We start from the raw sequence: 23,650 nt of genomic DNA, 5'->3' as shown, positions 1-23,650 counted from the left end.
AGCCAAGAGTGACCACATTGGTCACTTGTGAGAAGGGTATAAAGTTAAACTGCAGACAGACCTGTGGTGCTGAGTGATAGAGTGACAAATGTAACTGGAGCTTATGAAGGGACGGATGCAAAACCTGGGTCACACAATAAATATCTCCACTAAGTATAAGTGAGTACCACCATCATCCTGTTGATTACCTAATAGCTTAAACTGAATTCTTTGATTGCTATGTATAGCATACTTATAAAAGGTAACATTTCATATTTTTATTCCATTGATATTACTTTAATTTTATGTTTAGTGCATGCTTATAGTGTGTGTTTATTTTGTGAATCATTTAGCTTTTATTTGCGTAAAAGTGGATTTTTTTTTTTTCTTCAAGGAATGCTGGAGCTGAATGAACTTTGACTGTGTTGACTCTTATATCAACCGTTAGGAGGCGCTCTAAGCCTCTATTATGGCTGGTCATCACAATTCATTTGTAAAAATTCTGATTTGGTTGAAGTTTTCATCATATAAGCTTGGTGTCACTATTGAGCTATTTTAGCAGCTTGAAACTCCCTCAGCTCAGTGGTTTTAAGCGCCATGGTATAAGTTATGATATTAATTTGTACTTGAGAAAGACATATGAATGTAATTTAAAGCAAGGAAAACAATCACATGGTGTTTTTATTGTCTATTATGGTAAAACAACCGTTGCGAATCACAGTTGATTGTGGCAGGTATAAACTGACAAAGCTCAGGTTGTAGCCTGATGCTTGTGTTTTATTGTCATACGCGTAGCACTTGTGATTGATAAGTAATACATTTCTAAATCGTGATTATAGATTTTTAATTATTAGAGGGCATTTGTGTTCTTTTGTAGGCCAATGTAAATTACAGTTAGTCTAGGCACTACATTCAGGCCTCTTCTAAATTGTTTTCCGTATTCTATTTAGCTTTTTATAGCAACTTATATTGAGGACGTACCAATTAGTAGCCATAACCCATTGTCGATTTCCTGAAGCGTTCACTTTACTGGATGACTATAATACAAACAGTGAGTAAACAAAATAATTGACAAAACTGTATCGCATTGTGACACTACAGCGAGTCATTTAAAATTAAAGAGCTCCCAACTAAGGTTTTATTTAAATGGTATTATTTTTAGTTATTTATTTATAATGTATTATTATTATTATTATTATTATTATTATTATTATTATACTATTTATAGTCTGAGAATAAAAATAAAATAAAATAAAAATAATTTAAAAAAAGAACTTTTGCAGAGATCGGGTTTTCTGAAGCCGTCTTGCTTTTTCAGATTTATAGCTAATTTAATAGACATACTTTCCCCCAATGAGCACAATATGTCGTGGTGTAAATGTTATTTGTTTTATTCTATTATTTTATCAAATGTTATAAATGTATAAAATGTTATTGCAATGTTATAAATAAAATGAATTATTATTATTATTATTATTATTATTATTGCTGTTATTGTTAGCAAATAATGAGTTTGTTTTGTTTAGCTTACATTAAGTATGCTAGTGTGTCATTATTTTCTAGAGACGGTATTTCCCGACAATATTTTGATTATCGGGTTCTACACATACCTACACTTTTAGGATTTTATTAAAGGTATAAGAATGATGCATTGCGCATTTCATTTTTTAAAATCCAGTCTGATACCGTAGATCTATTAGACTGCCGCTTATTACACACGTTTTAATGTATAATTTTTAACAACGTTGCCAATTAATATGGCCCGTTTATTCGAGACGTGATTTTTGTTAATAAAAATTGATTTAAAGGTGATTACGAGTAATTGTACTATGTGGAAAGTGTAGTAGGCTTCCCTAAAGTGCATGTGCTTATAGAAATTATAAAAGAGTGCTTGTCTAGCTATTTTTCAGAAAGAACTAGCCACTGTAAAGCACCCCTCTGTACTCTTTTTAAAACGCAAGACTACTTTTGAAAACCTCTTCAATATTCACCATATCAATTACTATCATTTAATAGTCAGGCAGAATTAATCACACAGTCAGATAAAAATAAAGCTATTTTATTGTCAAAGCATTCAACATGATTAGATAAACTATCAAATAGTACATTTCAGCAAAAGGAAGAAACACTGAATCTATTCCTCACAGACACAAAATATTACACTTTGTATTCAAACAAAACAAGTATTTACATTTTTGTATAGACTGCATCTTAAACCAATAACTATAATTTACATGCACTCTTAAATACACTTCAACATCATATTTTCAATATCCTTATGCATATAGACATAACATGTCATTGAATAACTCTCAATGAAATGGATCTGCATCTTAAATTCATTTATATACATCATACATGAATATATACAAAATATCAAAGTACACTTACATTATTATTGTCCCTTTTTTCAAATACTAAGTGCTTCATAGAATAAATAGATTTTATGTTTTTATGTCAAAATGCATTTTCATCCACAAAAACATGACATTTGAAGAAATCAAACCATTTAAACAGCAACGTCTTTTGAAAGTGAGAGCAAATGTGTTGGCATTACTCCTCTAGTAACCATATTCCCTCTTGATTAAAAAAATTTAACCTCCTTTTGCAAGAAAAAAGAAAGGAGGAAAGAACAACAAATAAATCCACAAAAACTCAGTTGTGAGAGGTCATGTGCCGGGAAAGGTGGTGCCGCTCCCTAAAAGACTCATTACAAATTGGACACTTTAACTTTTCTTCTCTCCTTCTTTTAATAAGAGGTTCCATGGAATACTCCTTTTTGTGGTGTGACCGCATGTGGTAGACTAGGTCAGAGGTCATGCGGAAGGAGGCGTTGCACTTGGCACACCAGTTCTGGGCTGGTAGACAAAGAGATGTGAATGAAGGTGGCAGAAGTGTAAGAGCAGAGGGCATCTGCAGCTGGATGGGGCCTGAGGTCTTGGGCCAGTAAGCTGTGGCATACAGGAAAGGGTTCTGTTTTGCAATCCCACCTGGCACAGGGCAGTTACTGCCTAGTTCTGAGCCATGGAGCTTCGCTGCAAGGTGGTCCGCCTGGTAGAGTCTACTGGAAGAGACGGTGTCGCCCACCACGGGATGGCAGTCTACCGCAGGAAGAAGCTTGGGTGCCATGACAAGAGGTGATAGCTGTGAGAAGGTGCGAGATGGCTGGCTAAAGGCACTCTTTCTCTCTGAGCCTCCACCGCCCTGCTGGGGCACTGAAGTGAATGCACTGCCAATTGACGAGGTTGCCATTCGGGACTGCGGGGGCTGAGTCTCGCTAAGAACCTGTCTGATGTTTAGGTGTTTTTCAGTCGGATTGCTGCTGGGCCGGCCAGCTTCCTTGTTCTCAGAATTTGAGCTGGAGTTTTTGCTGCTGTGTTTCAAGCTCTGAGGTGACTTCTTGACCTCTGTAAAGGCGCTTCTCTTGGTTTCTGTTGACTCTGAAACAGAAGGAGAGAAAGCCCGTTTGCTCTCTTCCAGACCGTACGCTCCACGGTACTGCTGTGCCGAGGTAGCCAACTCCTCTTTGGATTTAAGAGGCTGAGATAATCCACTATTCCTGCTGTCCCCCATGTCAGAGAACTTACGCTTTCCAGAGTTTTCACTGAGGATCTCGGCCTCTTTGTCACTTGGTGGACTGGTTCTATTATTCTCCAAATCCCTGGCAAGATTATGGAAGTCTGTGGATGGTTTTCCATCCTGTGAACTGGAGAAGCCATCAGATCGGCGCAGCTTGGGACTGGACCTGGCAGGAGGCAGACTAGACTGGTCACTGGCATCCTTGGCCTCCTCCTCTGGGCTGGCCATGCTTTGTAGTCTCTTAGTGCAGCGAAATCTAAGATGAGCCAAAAAGGGAAACTCGAACTGGAAACGTTGGCTACAGTCTGGGCACAAAAAGGGTGATGTTTCTGCAACAGATAATTGAAAGAAAAGAAAAAGGGAAAAAAAACAAAACATGTCAGGAGAAGTGTGCACAAACTGGGATGATGATACTAGATAAAGAAAATGAAATGAGTGACAGAAAAATTTTCAAAAGTTTTCAAATGTTTAATTTAATAAGCATGTAATTTAATTGCATCTTTAATTCATGTTCACACATTTAAAATATATATATATATATATATATATATATATATATATATATATATATATATATATAAATTAAATACTTTATGCAAACAGTCATCAACACTACACATTTTAAACCTGTTTAATCGCAGATATTTTTGACACAAAAACTATTTTTGGCAAATAGCATATTGATCTTCTTCAAACTGTACCTTTACTTTTGACTTGGCTTCTGCCTGAGCTCAGAAGCAGCAGCTCAATAAGGTCCTTGCCATACCACACCAGGAGCTCTTCATCCTTCTCTATTCTTCTCAGTGATCTGTAGAAAAGCTGGCCGTTCTTCACATAGGCCTCTAAGTTCTGCTCATCCCTGTCACTTGCCGACTGGACCAACCTCAGCCACATCAGGCCTTCTGAGGAGCTGTTGGCTGCTGATGTGTCCACCTGTATCCAGCACCAGTAAAGTGGTTAGAACATCAGGTGACCGTGGTGTCTTGTCTATCTACTTCAAGCATTTAGCTGAAAGTCACTGTCGAAACACACACGTGTGGTTGTCAGAACTATAAACAATTTATTAACAGCAATTAATTTCCATGAAGAAAATTCGCCCATATAAGCCGCCTTTTCCTCAATTCGTATACATATATAAAAGCTACGAAATAGCTAAATATTTGAGTAGTGATGAATGTAGGCTAGCACCAGTTAATAAAACTTATAAGACCTACTTCATGAACTAAGAACATTTCAAATGGTTGTCTTGTTGCAACTGCAAAAATAATAGGCACATAATAATAATAATAATAATAGTAAACACACATGGCGATCATACCCTGAAAATGTAAGGCGCCGTTCGCTTGTCTGTGGACTTCAGAGCAATAAAGGCGATGCTGTCATATAGTGAAGTGTGGCTCAAAACACATGGGCCAAAAATGGCATTTTCCGGAATGTCACAGGTGGTGTAGACGCTGGTAAATATGTCCGTTAAACACTGCTGCATCGCCTTTGCGTCGCCATCCCATGCCAGTTTATGAGAACTGGGTTCCTCCATCATCTGCTGTAAGACAAAAAAATGTGAGTGAAATAATGAGAGTCAATAAACCTGCACATAGTTTAAGTCACATTTCGGTGATATTTATATATATTTATCACTGAAAAAAATAATAATAATTACAAATCAGCAATAGTGCGGCACTATTACTGTATTATTACAGTCTGTTAAAATGACAATAAAAACAGGCATGGGTAAAACTGGCAAGTAAATAATGAGTGTTTTGCATATCAGTAATATAGGACAGTTTTCCCGACATTTTTGTAAAATGTTGCTAAAAACGTATTTATCAAGGCTACACTGCAATTCACGCGTAACAAGATGAGAGAGAATTGCCTCATTTGTAAATGTGCATTATGTATGTGTGTGTGTGTGTGTGTGTGTGTGTGTATGTATGTATCTACATATATATATATATATATATATATATATATATATATATATATATATATATATATATATATATATATATATATATGTAGCAGTAAAGACCGTTTCAATAATTTCGTAAAAGCAAAGGCAATAACATTCAATCGAAGGACTATTTCTTACACAGTGCATTGATTCGAGCGTGACTGTGACAGTAATTCAGCAGCTAATAACACTTATTGTTTAGGCTATATTCATGTTTTCTTTCTTTTGTGCTTTTGAAAGCGAAGAATAAAAAACATATTTTATATGGCGTTGAGAAGGGTGAAAATCTGGCCTTATGAATCCCTTCGGTCTATTTACAATCGTGGAGCATATCGAATGGATTTCAAGAGCACTGTCAAAGTCACTGATTTCATGTCAACTAACCTTTTGCTCCATTCTACAAGAAGGAACGTATGTCTACTCATTACCATAATCCACCACTTTCCTTCTGAGACTTTAATTATGGCAGCACGAGCAGTTAATTATTTTTTTCTTCTACAAACCCCTAATGTACATTTACAAATGATGTGAATCTCTCTTACCTTGTTGCGCGTGAATTGCAGTTTAGCCTACTCGTGCAACTTGATAAATACGGGGAAACGTTCCTATTTTACTGATATGCAAAACATTGATTATTTACTTGCCAGTTTTGCACATGCCTGTTTTTATTGTCATTTTAACAGACATTACTGTAATAGTGCCGCACTATTGCTGATTTTTAATTATTATTATTTATTTATTTTTTATTTTTTTCAGTGATTCTTCAGCTTTTTGATGAGGTCAAAGGATAAAAATCCACATAAATATACTTTGTATTTAAAGACAACATTGGGGGAAATTATAACTAAAGCCGGAGGTTTCACAGAAGTGTTAGCTACATTGTTTTACTGAGTATGCTAACTATTTTTGCCGACACTTTTGTAAACATCTTAACCCTGATAGCACACGTACATCACCTAGACGTCTGTTTGATGTCTGTGTTTACATCTGGAAGACATATTTTTTAGGTTGTTTGCTCATCTTCAATACGTCTATAAGACGGTACCTCTCGGATGCCAATAAGACATTCAGCAGATCGTTGAGACGTTTATGATTTAGAATGTTGGTAATTCTGATCTTTTTAAGATGTTTAGCAGATGTAAATCAGATTGAGATGCTTTCCAGATGGAAAAATCTACAATAGACATCTCAGAGATGTATGTGTGCTATCTGAGAAATTTACAGATATTATTATTATTATTATTATTTTCTGGCTACTGTTGTAAACAAAGCAGATTATGAACCTGTTTTATTTTTATTTTATTTAGCATTTATCTCCAAACTTAATCAACTGAAGCGCATAACATAAAAATATATACTGAAACGCATGATGATGAGAAAAAAATAAAAACCGTACTTCTACTCAGATAAATCCTAATTTATTTGTGATGAAGATGCTATTTTAAACAGACACGTCTGGCTCCGTATTATCAGGACACAGATGCTCAGAGTTCCCTTCATCCATAAAAAGCCTTAGTGTGAATTTTGCCCTTCCTCTCACGTTCTTCTCCTTTTGTAGCTGTGAGGTCACACTCTCACTACTGAGAATCACACAAAGGATCCAATGAATATGCATTTGAACTAAATAGTATAATGGAGCCACGAATATATGCGCATTTCTAAAATAGAGAAGACGAACCCACTGACCTCCTGTTTCAAGCTCAAATTTATTGCGCTTTGTTACCCACGGTTTTGTTGTTATTCCAACTTTATGGGAGTGTAATAACGTTGAACCAGTTTCTCTGATCCAATGACTGAACGTATAGCTTTATAAATCAGCGCGCTCTCATCTGCCATGCGAGGTTTTTTACATCGCTGTAAGGATGCTGTTTGCGCGCTGCATGGCCCCATGAATCAATTGCCTCCGGCTGTTTATATCGCAAAATTGATCTTACTCACCATGGCAGAAAGGTAAAATAATCCACAAGGGTTTGAAATTGTTGTCAATATATCTTCAAGTATGCGTTCAGTGTCTCCAGTTAAGTGCGTGCAGTCAGTACATTTCCCCGTCTGTTGAAAGTGACAGTGTTACCGACCGACTTATGATTCGCGAGGGTATAGAGGCGTGCAGATGGGACCGATACACTGACTGAGTGGCACCCAGATACACACTTTTTGTTTGCTGCACATAATCTGCCCAATGAGGCGTGACACGTTTCGTCTCCTCCTTTTAACTCTTCGGTCGCCGACAGTTTGTAGATGCGATTTACTTGCATAGTGTCTATACTGAAACATAAAACATCTGCAGTTTGACAGAATACGATATTATTCGGTTATCTTTTCATTCAAGAAGCAATACCGTCATTTCATTTTGTGTGAATAGCCTAATGTTCAGCTGATGATGGTGATGATAATGTTAATGATTATGTTGTTTTTTAAGATGACTTTAATTGTCACGCAAAAAGTATTTTTGTTAAAAATTGTAAAGGTAGCTTTAATTGTCAGGCAAAAGCCTCTTGATGAAAATGCTCTTTACTGTTTTATCAGGCCTGCTGATTTTGAATATGGACTTAAGGTAGATGGCTGTTACAAAGTTTCTCCATGTACAAACTCACTTTACATTGAGTTTCTTTGTCCGACAGCTTTAATAAAAAAATCAAGGACGATTGCTGTCTTCACGTGGACTTATGAACGTAGGCTATATGCATCGCCACTTGCAATGTGATCTGGCTCTGAATTATGTCGTATTATTATACTCCTAGTAACTTTTCACAGTGCTGGTTCGTCTATTGATAATTATCACTTGGCTGTATTGATACTTATCGGCATATACAGAATGTTTTTCGGCTGCTTGAGAAACGGCGAGGTCGCGCGGCTGGCTTGTCGCGTGCACACCTGCTGCGGATCTCCATCCCGAAGAGAGATCAGCGCGAGAGCTCGGCGTGCTCAACCTGACCGCAGCACGGCTGGATGCATGATTTCTGTATTAACATCTGCAGCGAATATTCAACCAGGCAAGTGCACACACACCAGAGTTTCTTTCAACATGTTGCGCCAATACGGAACAGACGAAATCACCAAAACTTTTCAACCGTTTTATGACAGTCTGTTAAAAACCTAGGTTAGTTCACTGGGACGCCGGAGTAGTAGGTCCATGACTTTTGACGGTGTCCAGCGGCGTGCAAACCCATAACCTTAATCGTGAGAATTAATAATCTGTCATGGTCGATCAGAGAGATTTAGCCTATAGCTGCTGGCTTTGTTGTCTCATTCATCCTTCTTTAGATTTGTATTCTTAGAATCGCTAATGGAAAACCACTCTCTTTTATCTCGATATAAACGTCGCGCCGTCGTTTAATTAAAACATAATTTCGGAGGTTTTTGAAAATCAATTAAAATATAAAAAACAATACAAAGAGGGTTGCGTTTTGTAAATAGAATCGGGTTGCTTATAAATCCTCTGGTCAAGTGCATGGTAAAATCAATAATTTTTCTACAAGCCTATGAAATTTAGTTAATAGTAATTGTTTTAAGATCTTAAGTGAAATTTAGCTGTAATGGTTCTATGAGCACAAGCGGGCGACATTGGGTCGCATTGCAAAGGTAAAACCATGACATCATCATCTCCTGTAGGTGCATATATCAGGAGAACAACTTCACCCAAAAAGTCGTTTCAGTTTATTTATTACCTACAATCAGACTCATTCAAATACACATTTTTAATCAAATGCTAAATATACTGTCTGAAATAAATCTAAAGTGCATATATGGGCAAATTTACAAAGCTAGCCTTAATAAAAACACTCCCTGCATCAGCTGTGTGAAAAATTTGTATATATGTAGTCATTTTTGAGGGCAGTACCATGTTTTTTGTTTTTGATGCAGTTAAAGTATCACAGACATTAATATTTAAAACATAGTGGCAGTAATACAGTAAATCATCTCAATACATTATTGATGTATCAACAATATTATCATTAAACACTGTTTCTATGATTGAAAAGGTCTCTCCGGTTTCCAGGGCCACTATTTAGACAGACAGTTCAAAGTATCAACAAGTATTTCTTCTCTTTCAAGTTCTTTCAAGAATGTCCGCCCCATAGCACATACAGTTATACACAACTAATTGTAATTTTTTTAATATTATGTTGTCTTTTGCTTCCTCACTTTGATAAAGAGAGGACTGAAGTGAAAATAACAAAACTCTGTGGTTTTACATTATTTCCCAATTTAAAAGATCTTCATGGTTAATTAAAAAATAGATACTCTCAACAGTGCCTTAAGTGGAACTAACAAAATGATTATTTTCCAAATAGACTCTTTATAGATAACAATAAAATACTAAGTGCTATTTATGCATTTCAAATAATATAACTTTTTTCACCCTTTACTTCTTATTATTGTTGCTGTTTTTCCCCCTATTCTCAAGTCTTTCACAATAATATATATATATATAAATGTACACTATTAACCGTAAATCTCTTCTTGCTCCAAACACTTGCCCAGCCAAGCATATGAACTCTTTTTCCCATACAGTGTTCTGAAAGCTTGCTCAATCAGTAGCCATCTGCTTAGCTCATGAACTGCAGGTTCATAGTGGCTGGCAGAGGCTTTGCGGTGGACAGAATTAATCTATCCTCCTTTTTTTTTTATTGTCCTAAAGCATATAGCCCCTGTTAGTACCAATGCTTTACTGGGGCAAACTCGGTCTAAAGTGAAACACAGAGCAGCAGCCAGAATTCTCTATGGCATAACATTACTAAGGCTAATTGTTGTGCGCTGATGTCAACTGCCAGTGCAACATGAGTGTTGCAAGGTTTTGACACAAATCTTTTTTTTAATATTACCAGGGACTTGCAAGAGTTTAAGATATTCTTTTGTATTAAAACTCTTTATTATCTGTTTGTAAGAAAATAATCCCGTCTTTAAGGAGGAGAAAGGAAAGATTGTGGTCTTGAATTGTAAGCTGTTTTAAGGGATTAAGAACAACTCTATTGTGGACAATTAGACATGCTGTGTGCTAAAGTAGAATTATACAATTTTATTATAAGCAAAGAGAGGGTGAAACATTAACATACTCCAAACAGATGTAACTCGGGTCAAAAATAAAATGACCAGAGTTTTTTTTTATTTAGCTCTTCCACTGTGATGCACTGATTTCTTTCAAGAGATTAAGGATGACAACATGTACTGCATATCATAATAAACAATAGGGGTCAGCCCTAGGCTGATGGAAGAACAAGGCTCACATTTATCAGTGTTTTGATTAATGTTTACACTTGGTGTGGCATTGTTATATTGGCGAGAGGACACTGATTTCTAGCTCATCACAGACTGTTCATTTCTCCAGCACTCACTGTCAGTGAAACTTTTAACTACATTTAGATGCATTTAGGTTATCTATAATTATCTATAGATATATGGTCTAACTTAAAGGTAAAAGCAGGGAAATTAAAAAAGTAAATTCAGATAGATAGATAGATAGATAGAGCATTATACTGACGACTTAACTTGCTGTTTCCAATGGAGGGCAGAAGAGGAAAAGGAAGGAGTCTAAGCCCTGTAAAGAGGAAGACGAACAGCTGCCCTGATATGTTAGGGTTTAGAGCAGAGGAAAACAGGCTTTGAGCTCTCTCTCCCTCTCTTTCCCTCTCTCTCCTCTAAATCACGCACAAACACATACATCCAAACACTCAGGTGCCTTTACAGTACTTACAAAAGTATTAATAACTTACAGGTTGATTTACAAATCTCAAATCCATCCCCTTTAATCTCTTTCTAGATCACCAAATACTCTTGTTTATAAGAAATGAGCTGCACTTGCATAAAACGGTTCTTTTAAAGGGGTACAAAATGGTAAAAGGAACAATTAATAATGAGCCATTTTATATCGTATCCAGTGATTATACAAATGGAGGAAACCGCCAAAAATATTCTGTTATGGCATATGGCACTTCAGCTGCCATATGTGCCAGTTTTCACTAAAATTGGCACCATGTCTCATGATGGTCAGTTGCGACTGCCAAAAACACAGTGAGGGATGTGCAGAGAGAGCTGGGGGGGGGGGGGGTTGGGGGTTGGGGGTTGGGGGGAAGCATCATTGCCTCAGACAAGTGCACTGGTGTCCTTCTGCAACTCCCTCTGCACAATCAAGAGTGAGTTAGTGAATGCTGGAGAAAATATTTGGGCAAGAAGAAAAATTGAAAAAATTTGAAAAAAGAAAAACTGATAGTGGGGACTCATCTTTCACTCCCCCTCCCATTCTCGGCATGTTTGGACCTTTCAGATTTTGTGTACTTTCTACTCTGATGAGAAGTTGAAAAGAAATTTGATGCATGTTAATAGGGGGCAAGTGATGGTTTGGCATCCAGAGCATCTATTGTGTAGTTCCTCGGATTTCTGATTTTATAAAGAACTGAAATTCTGGATTATGTCAGTTATGTTTGTGTGTTAAATGTCTAGAAGAAAGTCACATGAATTTTGAAGATCAGAAGTTAGTCTTCCTTAGTGTACCTCTAAATGTATGTGTGCCTCAAAGTGAAATCATCAGCACAGTGGCTCCTGTTCAGGCCTTCCTCTCTCCACTCCAGAATTCTGGAGATTTGGAGGCTGAATGTAATCCACTGTACCTGTCCAGCCCTGGCTCTGACTGCAGGCCCAGTCATCCAGGCTTCACATCCTCCCTCACAGCCAAGCTGCCAGACAGGGTTCATGGCTGAGCTTAGCCACCATGGCAAGTTTTAATGTTCCAAGTTTTGGGCAGCCCCAGGGCATATGTTCAACACCCACCCCCCACCCCCAGTGAAGTACTAGGCCTGGCCCCAGCAATTCTTCAGATTCTCTCAAAAGCAGGCCTTTCATGAGGCACTCTACCCAGGGATGGGATAATAAAGTGATATGTTTAAGCAAAATCACAATTTTGTACTGAATGTCAGTATCAGGCTGTGATTACCTCCTGCATTTGGCTTGCTGTCTCATTCCTATGGTTGGATCACAGCCCTGCTTATATTCAGTACAAAAGCACTCTTGTTCGTGTGCTATTACATTTATATGCCAGTTCTATAAAGAAACGTTTTTAGACATTTTAGACATAATATGGTTTTGTGTCTTTTTCACTGAGCAACACACAGACTGGCAGTCTGTTTGAAATGTAGCGAACACAGGCAAGCGATGTGATACAAACAGTGATGCATCCCAGTGCTGTTGTATGAAATATTAGCACTCCTGGAACGCTGCTTGTTCAGTCAGGCTGGACTGCCAACCACAAATAAATATCACAAGAAGAAGAAATACTTTATTGCCTGTGTCAAAAAATTAGTTTTTTGACATTACAGGACTATGGATCATAAATAAAACGTTTAGCTAAATAGTACATAAATAAACAACAATAGTGTTGTGTTCAATCGATAGCTGTCTTGCATTGTCAGTGCTCTCTTGTTTGGTACACAACTATATCATATTAGCCGGATAGCTAGGTGCTAGCTACTGGTTTCCTAGCCTCATTACTGGTTTATATGACAGCAGGACTATGTAGCCGCAAGCCAGTTAAAACTTAATATCTGGCTGAATTAATGACTGTGATTCAGTTAGTTAGTTAGTTGTGTGTATAACATTGCCAAACTGCTTTCGTTTCTAGCGACACACATCTGATCCAGTCATCTATGTAGTACATAGGCTAAATATTGCAAATTACTCAAAAGTTTATCATTGATATTGAAGATTTAAAAAAAAAAAGATAATCGATATAGATTTATTGCCCAGCCCTACCCTGATCTTATCAAAAAATAAGTGAATGTTGAGAGATTTTTGCAAAATGAAATTACATGGGTTCTTACTCATATCAGCATTTCTGAGTTGAAATGTCCAGAGATTGTCACTAAAACGAGATACATTTTATTCTAAACACATAAGGTTTTTAAGGATAATGCTTTGTCGAGCTATAAATCAACAAAACTTACTCCATACCCTTAAACCTTAAACCTAAACCTTACCGATAGTGTTATAAAAAGAAAATGTGACATGACAAAAGCAATTGCTGAAACAACCATGTAATTTTATATATCAACTCTATCAGTTGAGCTACTGCACAATTTGTCCATGCTTGAAAAAGCTTATAAAGATAGTTGGTTATATAATGTAAATGTTAAAAAGTAAAGTTCTATAGTACAAGTGTTTAGATGTCATAAGACAGCACTGTGTGAGGAACAGATGAAAAGTAAATCTTTATGAACTGATAATCTGCCATTTTACTTGTGATTTGTGTTAAAGGGAATAAAAGTGACTGTTGTTTTAGTGCCTCTAGTGTTCATTTAACCAGGAAACTGCTGCGATATGTACAACGAGATACAGAAAAATCATTTTGCTGAAATGTAGGTATTTTTGTATGAGACCAGGTTGGGTATAATAAACAATTCACCATCTACTAAAGTCTGCACTTTAGTTTCTTGTCTTCTGAAGTTTCTTGTTACTTTATTAGCATGGCTTTAAAATCATGTTAGTACATTAAAGAAGCATGTGTTTTTTAAAATGTTTTAAATTAAAAAAAATTTTTTTTTTTTTAGTATTTGTCATGTGATTTGGACTGTTTTTCTATTTTCCTGAGAGCTAACTAAACGTTGAATGCAGCTGTCGTTCTCCATAAATTAAACTCTGCCATGATAGCAGCAGCATCATCAGGGGTATTGACATTTGATGCTGTTGTTTCAGGTTTTGTTTGTTTTATTTTTTTGGGGAAGGTGTGCGTTTGATGTTGCAGGTGAGGGGAGAGATGGTAAGTTGATGATGAATGCCTTGAGGAGAAGCTGTCAGCACAGCCAGTTACCTCTGAAACCCTGTTGGCCTGAGTAAACTGTGGCAGAGCGAATCAAAGACAGACAGCAAACCCACGGAACAGTGGGACTCAGCAGGCTGGCCCCCAGATCAGCAGTGTTTTTGAGGGAGTTTTATGGTGCAGAGGAAGTGTTCTGTACCTGTTCTGTGTGTTACCTCTATATTTCTAATTCCCAGCATTGGGAATATGTAGTATGTAGTCAGGGAAAAAAAAGTTCATCAAAGTTTAAACTGCCAAAATAACAATGAATAGAGGACATGTAAGGCAGATGTGAAAAACAAAGCAATGGCCACACAATTGATCAGTAGTTGATTGTGCAAAAATTCTATTGCACTGTATGTGCAAAGAATCCAACCAGATTGCATGACAATTCTTACTAATAGTACAAGATTGCAAAAATTATAAGAAATCGAGTTGGCTTTAAAAAATGTTTATGACTTTACTCCTATAGAGAAAAATAAACAAACTAACGGACAATGTTATATTTTTTTTCCTAAGTTTAACCCCTAAACCAATCCCCAAACCTAAATCTAACCATGATTTTAATAGGAACATCACTGTTGTGTGCCACAGAAGAAAGAAAACATCAGTGTTTTGAATGAGATATGAGAAGCATATTACAGGTTATTGACATAAACTGAGCACTTTATTAGGAATACTATGGTCCTATTAAAGTGCCAGACGTGGTCTTCTGCTGTTGTAGCCCATCTGTCTGAAGCTTACTGGATGTTTTTTTTTGTTTTTGGCACCATTCTGAGTAAACTCTAGACTGTTGTGACTGTGTCGTCAAAATCCCAGGAGATCAGCAGTTACAGAAATACTCAAACCAGCCTGTCTAGCACCAACAATCATGCCACGATCACTGAGATCACATTTTTTCCCCATTCTGATGGTTGATGTGAACATTAACTGAAGCTCCTGACCCGTATATTCATGTTTTTATTAATTGCACTGCTGCCCTACGATTGGTTAGATAATCGCATGAGTAAGTAGATGTTTCTAATAAAGTGCTCAGTGAGTGTTTGTCAGTCATTTGTATTGCATATAAATATGGATTGAGTAACCAAATCTGTTCACTGGCATTTCATTTTTTTAAATGAATGTGTCCCGTTCAATATCTGTGGTGGTTACGATGCTATAATTGAAAACTGCATGGCAGTAAAACCACAAAATAACAGGGTAAAGGAGTGAAAGACAAAATGTATTTTTCAAAAAGTGTTTTGTTTATCCCTGTATTTCTGGAGCCAAAAACAACAGATCTATTCCTAAAACGGTGCCATTATTTGTTTCTCTTTCAAATAGTTCATCTCTGACTTCTCTTGATACACTCTTTGAGTCATTGTGCTTGGGGAAATCCTATGAAAAAACAGACCACGCTTAGCCCAGAGTATACAACACGTTACCAGGAAACCAGCTAGAATCAATGGCAGGCTCGTCCTCCCATACTCTAATTGTTCCCATGAATTTGGCCTCAAGGAATAAGTCTAATCTCATATCAAGAATCCTGCTTACAATGAGACACAGGCCTGCCACCCTCCTCGAACTGTAACCAACTGCCGTGTTTGTCAGTGATTGGTCCTAAGCTTTATCAAAGTTTTATTGAAGCGTGATGTCCATTTCACCATCCATGAGAGAACGGAAGAGAGTGTGGTGCTTTATATTAGGCTAATATGGGTTGAGGCTGTGGTTGTGCAGCTCAATGTCTAGCGAAATATTGCAGAGATTGGCTAGAGTTTACTGGTATCATAAGTGTTCACATTTAATCTTGTTAAGGTGCTCTGGAGCACACATCCACATTGTCTGTTAATGCCAAAGTGGTTTCATGGACGATTAGTGACTTCATAGGAAGACTCCATTTCTAAGTGGGTAGTTATAAGGGAGGTATTCAGGAAGACATTGCTCAATAGCTATGTAGTCCTTCTCTGTTTGCTTTGGAACATGGATGCTTGACTATTCTGTGTTTGTTTCTTGGCTCTTTGTGAGGCCAGTAATCAGAAAGCAATTACATCCTGGCCTGTTGTCATGCCACCATGTATTTATACTTGAAGGTCTGAGATTATGTTTGGAGGCATAGAGGAAAAATGGTGGAAAAATGTCAAGCAAATGATCATGTTTGGTAGACAAAACAATTTGTTTCTCTCTGATTAAATGCCTACATGTACAAATGTGTATGCTCATTGTAGCTATTATGTTGGTACAAAATCAACACCTGCTAAACATTTTGATAGGAGTTGGGAAATTCATTAGGCTGTTGTTTATTTATTTAGTTTCACACTTTACATATCACTGTATTAAAATATGAATATATAAATTTTAAAGCCACAAAACAGCTTTTTCCAACAGCAAACAAACATTTTTATAATGACAGTCTGAAAATAAAGGCAGAAATGTTTGCTACTTTATATTGCTAACTTTATATTGACATTTATTGCAGTACATTAACAGGTAACTCTTTACAATAAGGTTCCCTTTGTTAACATTAGTTAACAACATTGGTTAACATGAATGGACAATGAACATACTTTTACAGCATTTATTAATCTTAGTTTATTTTAATTTCAATATAGTCATATACTTTTCAAATCAAAAGTAATATATTATAACATTAGTTAATACACTATGAACTAACATGAACTAACATTGAGCAATTGTATTTTTATTAACTAACATTAATAAAGATTAATAAATGCTGTAAACAATGTATTGTTTATTGTTTGTTCAGGATAATAAATGCATTAACTAATGTTAACAAATGGAACCTTATTGTAAAGTGTTCCCATTAAACATTTGTTTATTTATTTATTTACAGTGTTTGTTTTGTACTAAAGCAACATACAATAAAGTGCACAACTTTTTTGTTTTTAAAGACAAAACAAACTTTTTTAAATGCAGTAACATTTTGCAGTGCATTAATTCCTTCAGCTATGATTCTACAGTACATGCACACCTGGCAAGGCAACATTAGCTTTTTTGGTGCATATCTAGTGTATTGATGGACACACTAAAATGTTGTTTGTGCATACAAATATATCCAGTATCTCACTGGCAACTCAAAAAAGGGAACACAAACAGGTGTGCATATCCATCTGTCTGGAAAATGTGCAGTGCTGGGTGTAGGTCCAGACTCTAGATAGATTGATGTGGTAGAACAGTGACCATTGTAGCCACCACTGCCTCTTACTTGTTTTGGCCATTTGTGTTATGCTTGGCTGAAATGACTGATATAATCGTCTGTGATATGAACTCACATGACAGACAGCTCTCTCCAATGAATGAGAGAATGAAAGAGCCTCACAACGAGCCATAATGGCAGGTGATGTGTTGCTCACTCTGGTTTGGTATCACACTTAAAGGGATAGTTCACCCAAAAATGAAAATTCTGCTGTCGTTCGGAACCCGTATTACTTTTTTTCTTCTGTGGAACACAAAAGGAAATGTTAGGCAGAATGTTAGGGACTGACAGCTTCTGTTATCATACAGTTTTATGGTGAAAAGATGCAATGAAAGCAAAAGGGGACTGAGAATGTCAGTCACCTGACATTCTACTAAATAACTTTTTTTGTGTTCCATGGAAGAAAGAAAGACATATGGGTTTGGAACAACATGGGGGTGAGTAAATTATGACAAATTTTTCATGTTTGGGTGACTTTAAGTTGGCTTGGTGGGCTAAATAAAAACAGTTTTTTTTTTTAAATCTCCTAATATATATATATATTCATTTGCAATAATTTGGAGGGATGAGCTTAAACGTGATAAAGAAACCCTTCTCTGTAAGCAGACTGAGAGGTCCCAAAATGCACAAAGACAAAATGTACCGTCTCAAGCAAATCATAAAGTTAGATGTGGCTTTCAGAAACTCTAGTTTGCTCTAATCTAAAGTGACACTGCTGTTTTTCTGGCTGTTGTAATCTCTATCCTGCACTCCTGTGAAGGATGAGGTGGAAAAAATGACAAATGCAGAGCGTGCTTGTGCAGGCAGTGGGAGCGATGCTGGGCCACTGAAAATGGCAGCTGTCAAGGCAAGCTGACAGGGAGAGGAACTTGCGCAGCCCCTTGCTGTCTGAAGCCTTTGTCACATGCTGTAAAAACCTCTTGGAGTTCAGAGGAGATCCATGGTGGCAAGCTTGTCATATTTATTAAGGAGATATTCCCCCAACATGTGAACTCATGTGTGACCACCTAGGTAATTGTATAAAGAGGAGGAGTTTCTTTGCCAATTTGTCAAACATTTTAGTATTTAAGGAACTATTGTGTACATTTTGCAGTATAAGTATTGTTGTCTGTTTGTGTATTTCTATATATGTATGTATGTACATATGTAATGTTTTGCAAAACAAATGTGGTTTAGCACATTTGGTAAATGTTAAGTAATATGTCTTGAATAAATCCATTAAGTTAGATGTTCCCACATGAAGCGCAATTTTGAAGTTACCTGCAGGGGCGTCGCCTCCTGACCAGGGAGATTGTATACCTTCCTTGGAAACATTTTCCATGAACATTTCTGAACATTTGTCCACTTTTTTGTTTATTTGTTTAGAATCAGAAATAGTGATGCTCGATTTGTGAATCACTCTTTTGAGTCGTTTTCTTTTCAGCTAATTGGTCAAACGGGTTAGCGGAATCGGTTCATGTTTCATTCGAACAGCTCACTGTTGTATTGAGTTGTTTGGAGCAGGTTCTAACTCAGTAAAACAGTGACGGCATAGGCTGCACTTTTTTACTTCATGGGGTACCTGTGACCCAGTACTGCTAAAAGACTAAAAACGCCCCTGGTTAACTGACAAAACAGTTTTTAGAGTGCAATTAAACCTGGTGTTATAATTTTATGAAATTAACAATTCATGTTACACTTGAAGTTGCAACAATTTAATGAACTCACTAAATAATTGAGTTGAATTGTAGCCTTGTGTGACAAAGGTGTCTAATATTCTGTGCACTGCATATAGCAAAGAAGCCTCTGTATAGCTTTATTAACTGATAGTTTTATCTAAAAAATAAAATAAAATAAATAAATAAAAAAATGCATTTGTGTATGTAAAAAAAAAAAAAAAAAAAAGAAGAACTTTTAACACAGTTGACTGTAAAGACATGACAGCACTATACATTTCAGAATGTGGAAAATTTGCCAAGAGCAATTGTAACTAGAGCATGATCAAATAGAATAAAAGTTAAATGGCTGTTTGTTTTGTATTACATCAGCCAGTCAGTCATGAACTTCGTTCTTTTTATTTATGTTTTCCCAGAGGGGTTTTCTATAAATTGCAACCATTCAGTTGTGAACAGGAGAATTCTCACATTGATGGTTGTCAATGGTATTGTGTAGAAATTATGTTTACACATTCCTGATGATTAGTAACAAAATTTAGTTCATAAACAATGTTCAAAATGATTCTTAAATTTTTTAATATGTGTAAAGCTGGATATTGTTCATTGATTGGGCATCCATGTCTGCTAAAGAGTATTTAGTGATACATACCTGTATAGGCTATATTATTTTCAAGTGCCTTATTTCTTATTGTCTAAAATGTTATTGTCTGATCTCTCAGAAATTAGTTTTGTGCCAAACTGAACATAGACACCACCAACAAGCACAACTAGAAGACATATGACAATACAGAATATATCTTAATGCCCTCTTACTGAGACCCCAACCAGCACATTAAGACGTCTATTTAAAATTTGTTTTAGGCTATACTGAAATATTGTACCATATTGTGACCCAGTAAAGCAGTATGCTCTGAATGACTGCACTATAGAATTTGTTTGCTGGCACAGAAATAATTCAATCTTCTGAGAAAGTAAATATGCTGCTACACGTTACTGCAATGTAATGGATAATTAATATGATAATTTATTTCCTTGTGAATCAAAATAAAGACATAAATGAATGAATAAATACTTTGCACCTTGTTTGTGAATGCAATTTTTAATGCAGTTTTGGGAAAAGTACAAAAAGTATGGGAAAAGGTAAAGACATAAAGACAGAGTACAACACTGACATTTATCTACAAAGCTCTGGACAGGAAGTTGAGCAAACAATCAGGAGAAGCAGGTGTCATTTGATGGACAAAGCTGCCAGTACAGGCTGCTTGTCAAGCTTAAACAAAGAGAGTGAAAGAGAGAGATGGAGAGAAAGGGAATGACATATTCAAATTGTGCTGAGAGACAGATTTTAATTTTGCTTGTTCTCTGAATGCTTTCAACTGCTGTTCACTGGACAGATGGATAGGTGACAGATCTGGTGGTAGTATGGTTCACCAAATACCTTTAAGGGCTGGAATGGATTAGTGTTCCTCCAATGGAGGCCAAATATATTATAGATATTTTTTACACAATATACAGTGGAACCCAGTTGAGACACCACTTGTGAAAATGCTTCTGTTTTGTATTTTGTATTATTTATTTATTTTTATAGTTTTTCTCCAAAACAAGTTATATTATCAGCATAGCAATTAACATGGATTTCAGAATTTCTTAGTAGGCCTATGCTATTACTTAGTATATATTCTTTGATATGTCCCCCTTATGTCCCCCTTGATATGCTTTATTGATCTTGTGTTCTTCAGTGGAAGCAAGGAGTTCTGACCTTTCATGCAAAGGAGTAGAGATGTTCAAAGTCTCAGATTTTTGTATTTGATTAGTGACCTACAAATAGTGCTCACTCTTGAATATTTCTTATTAATTTTACTTCATGACGTTTCTTTGTTTTAAATAAATAATAAATAAAAAACGTTGTTTGTTTCCAGGTTTAATTTAGATTTCGAGTATTACATTTTCATGTGTGCATAGACTTTTGAACCCCGCTGCATATTTATATAGTTTATAAATATGAAAGCATTATGATATTTAATTTTACATTATAATTTATCATGGTAAAGTTATATAGCCAAAACAAAAGAAAGTAATAAAAAAATAAATAAATACGATAACCCAGTCAGGATGTGCTGTGGAATTCTCTTGTCATGCACATCAGATCAGTCTACTCTTTCGACATCTTTTACCTGCTCAAATTGAGTCTTTTTTACAGGTCAATCTTCATGAACCCAGCCCTGTCTGCTTTGATCTTCCCCCGTTCAGTCCTACTTGGGCATGTTCGCGGGTGCCTGCTCCACACAGAAGAGGAAGGACAAGCAGGCACTCTGCAGAATCCTCTTATTAAGATGACAGACCCAACCATGGCAACAATTAACTCCATTCAGCCATAATTCATCCCTCTTTTTAGGGTGCAGAGAAGAGATGAAAGGAGATGTGCTGGTCGGACTTAGCTGAGTGTTATCTCACTCTATGAAAGATAATCTGAGGTACTGTGTCATGAATGCACCTGATGGAGGTCTGTCCACAACCTGTCTAGTAGGACAGTACAAATATACATGGGCTGTTTAATTCACATTTATCATGGTTTGAACAACACAGTGAAGGTGCTACATTCATTGATCATCATTTATAAGATTTTGTTATCGATAATTTAAAATGTATTCCTCTTGATAATCATCTGCCATTTATTGAAATGGTGTACATCAGAAAGAAGTATGAAGTATGATGAATTACTTTCTGCTGGCAAGTTTTTGGTGTACTGTAAAATATTACCAGGAGATGACAAGATTTAACAATAATAATAATAAAATAAAAAAAATTGTGAAAGGAATTATGAGGGAATACCCTTAATAATTTATTTATAGATACTTGGACCCTGTTTAATTATTATTCTTCTCTCCCAACAAATGTATTTGAATATAACAGATTTTGTTGCATTAAGAGAATTAATGAGAATCTAGCTCAATGTTTTATCCTAAATTTGATCATAATTTTTCATATACATTCACTGAGCACTTTGTTAAGAACACTTTGGTCCTAATAAAGTGCTAGACGTGGTCTTCTGTTGTTGTAGCCCATCCGCCTCAAGGTTTGACGTGTTGTGCATTCTGAGATGCTATTCTGCTCACTACAATTGTACAGAGTGGTTTTATGAGTTTACCATAGCCTTTCTGTCTGCTCAAACCAGTCTGGCCATTTTCCGTTGACCTCTCTCATCAACAATGTGTTTCCATCCGCAGAACTGCCACTCACTGGATGTTTTTTGTTTTGTTTAGCACCATTCTGAGTCAATTCTAGAGACTGTTGTGTGTAAAAATCCCAGGAGATTAGCAGTTACAGAAATACTCAAACCAGCCTGTCTGGCACCAAAAATCATGCCACAGTCGAAATCACTGAGATCACATCTTAGTGCTGCCTTCGACACCATAGATCACGACATTCTCTTGGATAGACTTGAGAATTATGTTAGCATTTGTGGACAGGCATTAGCTTGGTTTATGTCCTATTTATTCGACCGTTACCACTTTGTCTGTGTAAACGTGGAATTGTCAGATCAAACTTAAGTATGCCACAGGGATCAGTTTTAGGGCTTCTGCTTTTCTCCTTATATATGCTTCCCCTGGGAAAAATAATCAGGAACCGTGGAATTAGTTTTCACTTTTATGCCGATGATACCCAACTTTATATTTCCTCAAAACCTGACAAAATTTTACAATTCTCCAAATTAGTAGAGTGTATCAATGATATCAAAGATTGGATGGCTAGAAATTTCCTTCTACTCAATTCTGACAAAACAGAGGTACTAATTATTGGACCAACCTGTAAACCTCTAAAAATAAGCCCCTAATATATATCTGGACTCTTGGCGGATACACTGTTACGTCGTCTTCTACTTATATTTGATAGCAATCTGTCCTTTGAAAATCACATTTCCAATGTTTGTAGAACAGCATTCTTTCACCTCAGAAATATTGCTAAGTTATGGAACATGCTCTTTATGTCTGATGCCAAAATGCTTTCATGAACTCAAAACTAGATTATTGTAATGCGTTACTGGGAGGATGTTCTGCAGGTTCAACAAATAAACTACATTTGATTCAAAATGCAGCAGCTAGAGTGCTAACTAGAACCAAGAAATACTGTATGATTATATCAGCCCCATTTTATCATCACTACATTGGCTTCCTGTTAAATTTCGGATTAGTTTTAAAATTCTGTTAATTACTTACAAAACTTTGAATGGTCTATCTCCATTGTACTTAAGTGAAGTTCTATCATGCTATATTTCATCACATTCAATACGATTAAAAAATTCTGGCCTGGTAATAATACCTAGAATATATAATTCCACAAAAGAAAGGAGAACCTTTTCCTATCTGGCTCCTATCGAATAGTCTTCCTAGCATTGTTTGGAACTCAGACACACTCTCTCAGTTTAGGTCTACACTAAAGACTCATCTATTCAGCCAGGCATACACCTAATTTATCCACCAGCTCATAGTTATGCTGCATTGGTC

At 36.4% G+C, this 23,650-nt stretch overlaps 1 protein-coding gene across 3 annotated transcripts; it reads right to left on the bottom strand.

Moving 5' to 3' along the window:
• Positions 1–2,017: 2,017 nt before the first annotated feature.
• Positions 2,018–7,618, bottom strand: LOC127429532 (PR domain zinc finger protein 8-like). Of its 3 annotated transcripts, none has more exons than XM_051678601.1 (4): positions 7,448–7,618; positions 4,877–5,101; positions 4,260–4,491; positions 2,018–3,887 (listed from the first exon to the last, which is right to left on the bottom strand). In XM_051678601.1, the coding sequence occupies exons 1-4, from the start codon at positions 7,448–7,450 to the stop codon at positions 2,635–2,637; spliced, it is 1,713 nt and encodes a 570-aa protein (XP_051534561.1). In that variant the 5' UTR covers positions 7,451–7,618; the 3' UTR covers positions 2,018–2,634. The 3 variants fall into 3 exon arrangements, with proteins under 3 accessions (XP_051534561.1, XP_051534572.1, XP_051534583.1); XM_051678612.1 differs by having other exon boundaries at positions 4,877–5,098; XM_051678623.1 differs by lacking the exon at positions 7,448–7,618 and having other exon boundaries at positions 4,260–4,576; positions 4,877–4,999.
• Positions 7,619–23,650: the final 16,032 nt, after the last annotated feature.

Source organism: Myxocyprinus asiaticus, chromosome 3 (assembly GCF_019703515.2).
Source record: "Myxocyprinus asiaticus isolate MX2 ecotype Aquarium Trade chromosome 3, UBuf_Myxa_2, whole genome shotgun sequence".
Taxonomy (NCBI): Eukaryota; Metazoa; Chordata; class Actinopteri; order Cypriniformes; family Catostomidae; genus Myxocyprinus; species Myxocyprinus asiaticus.
This window is presented reverse-complemented; position numbering and strand designations above follow the sequence as displayed.

Coding starts and splice junctions, on each gene's coding strand:
- LOC127429532 (XM_051678601.1), bottom strand. Junction 4,492..4,876: donor CGGCGCCTTACATTTTCAGG/GTATGATCGCCA, acceptor TGCTGGATACAG/GTGGACACATCAGCAGCCAA. Junction 3,888..4,259: donor AAGCCAAGTCAAAAGTAAAG/GTACAGTTTGAA, acceptor TATCTGTTGCAG/AAACATCACCCTTTTTGTGC.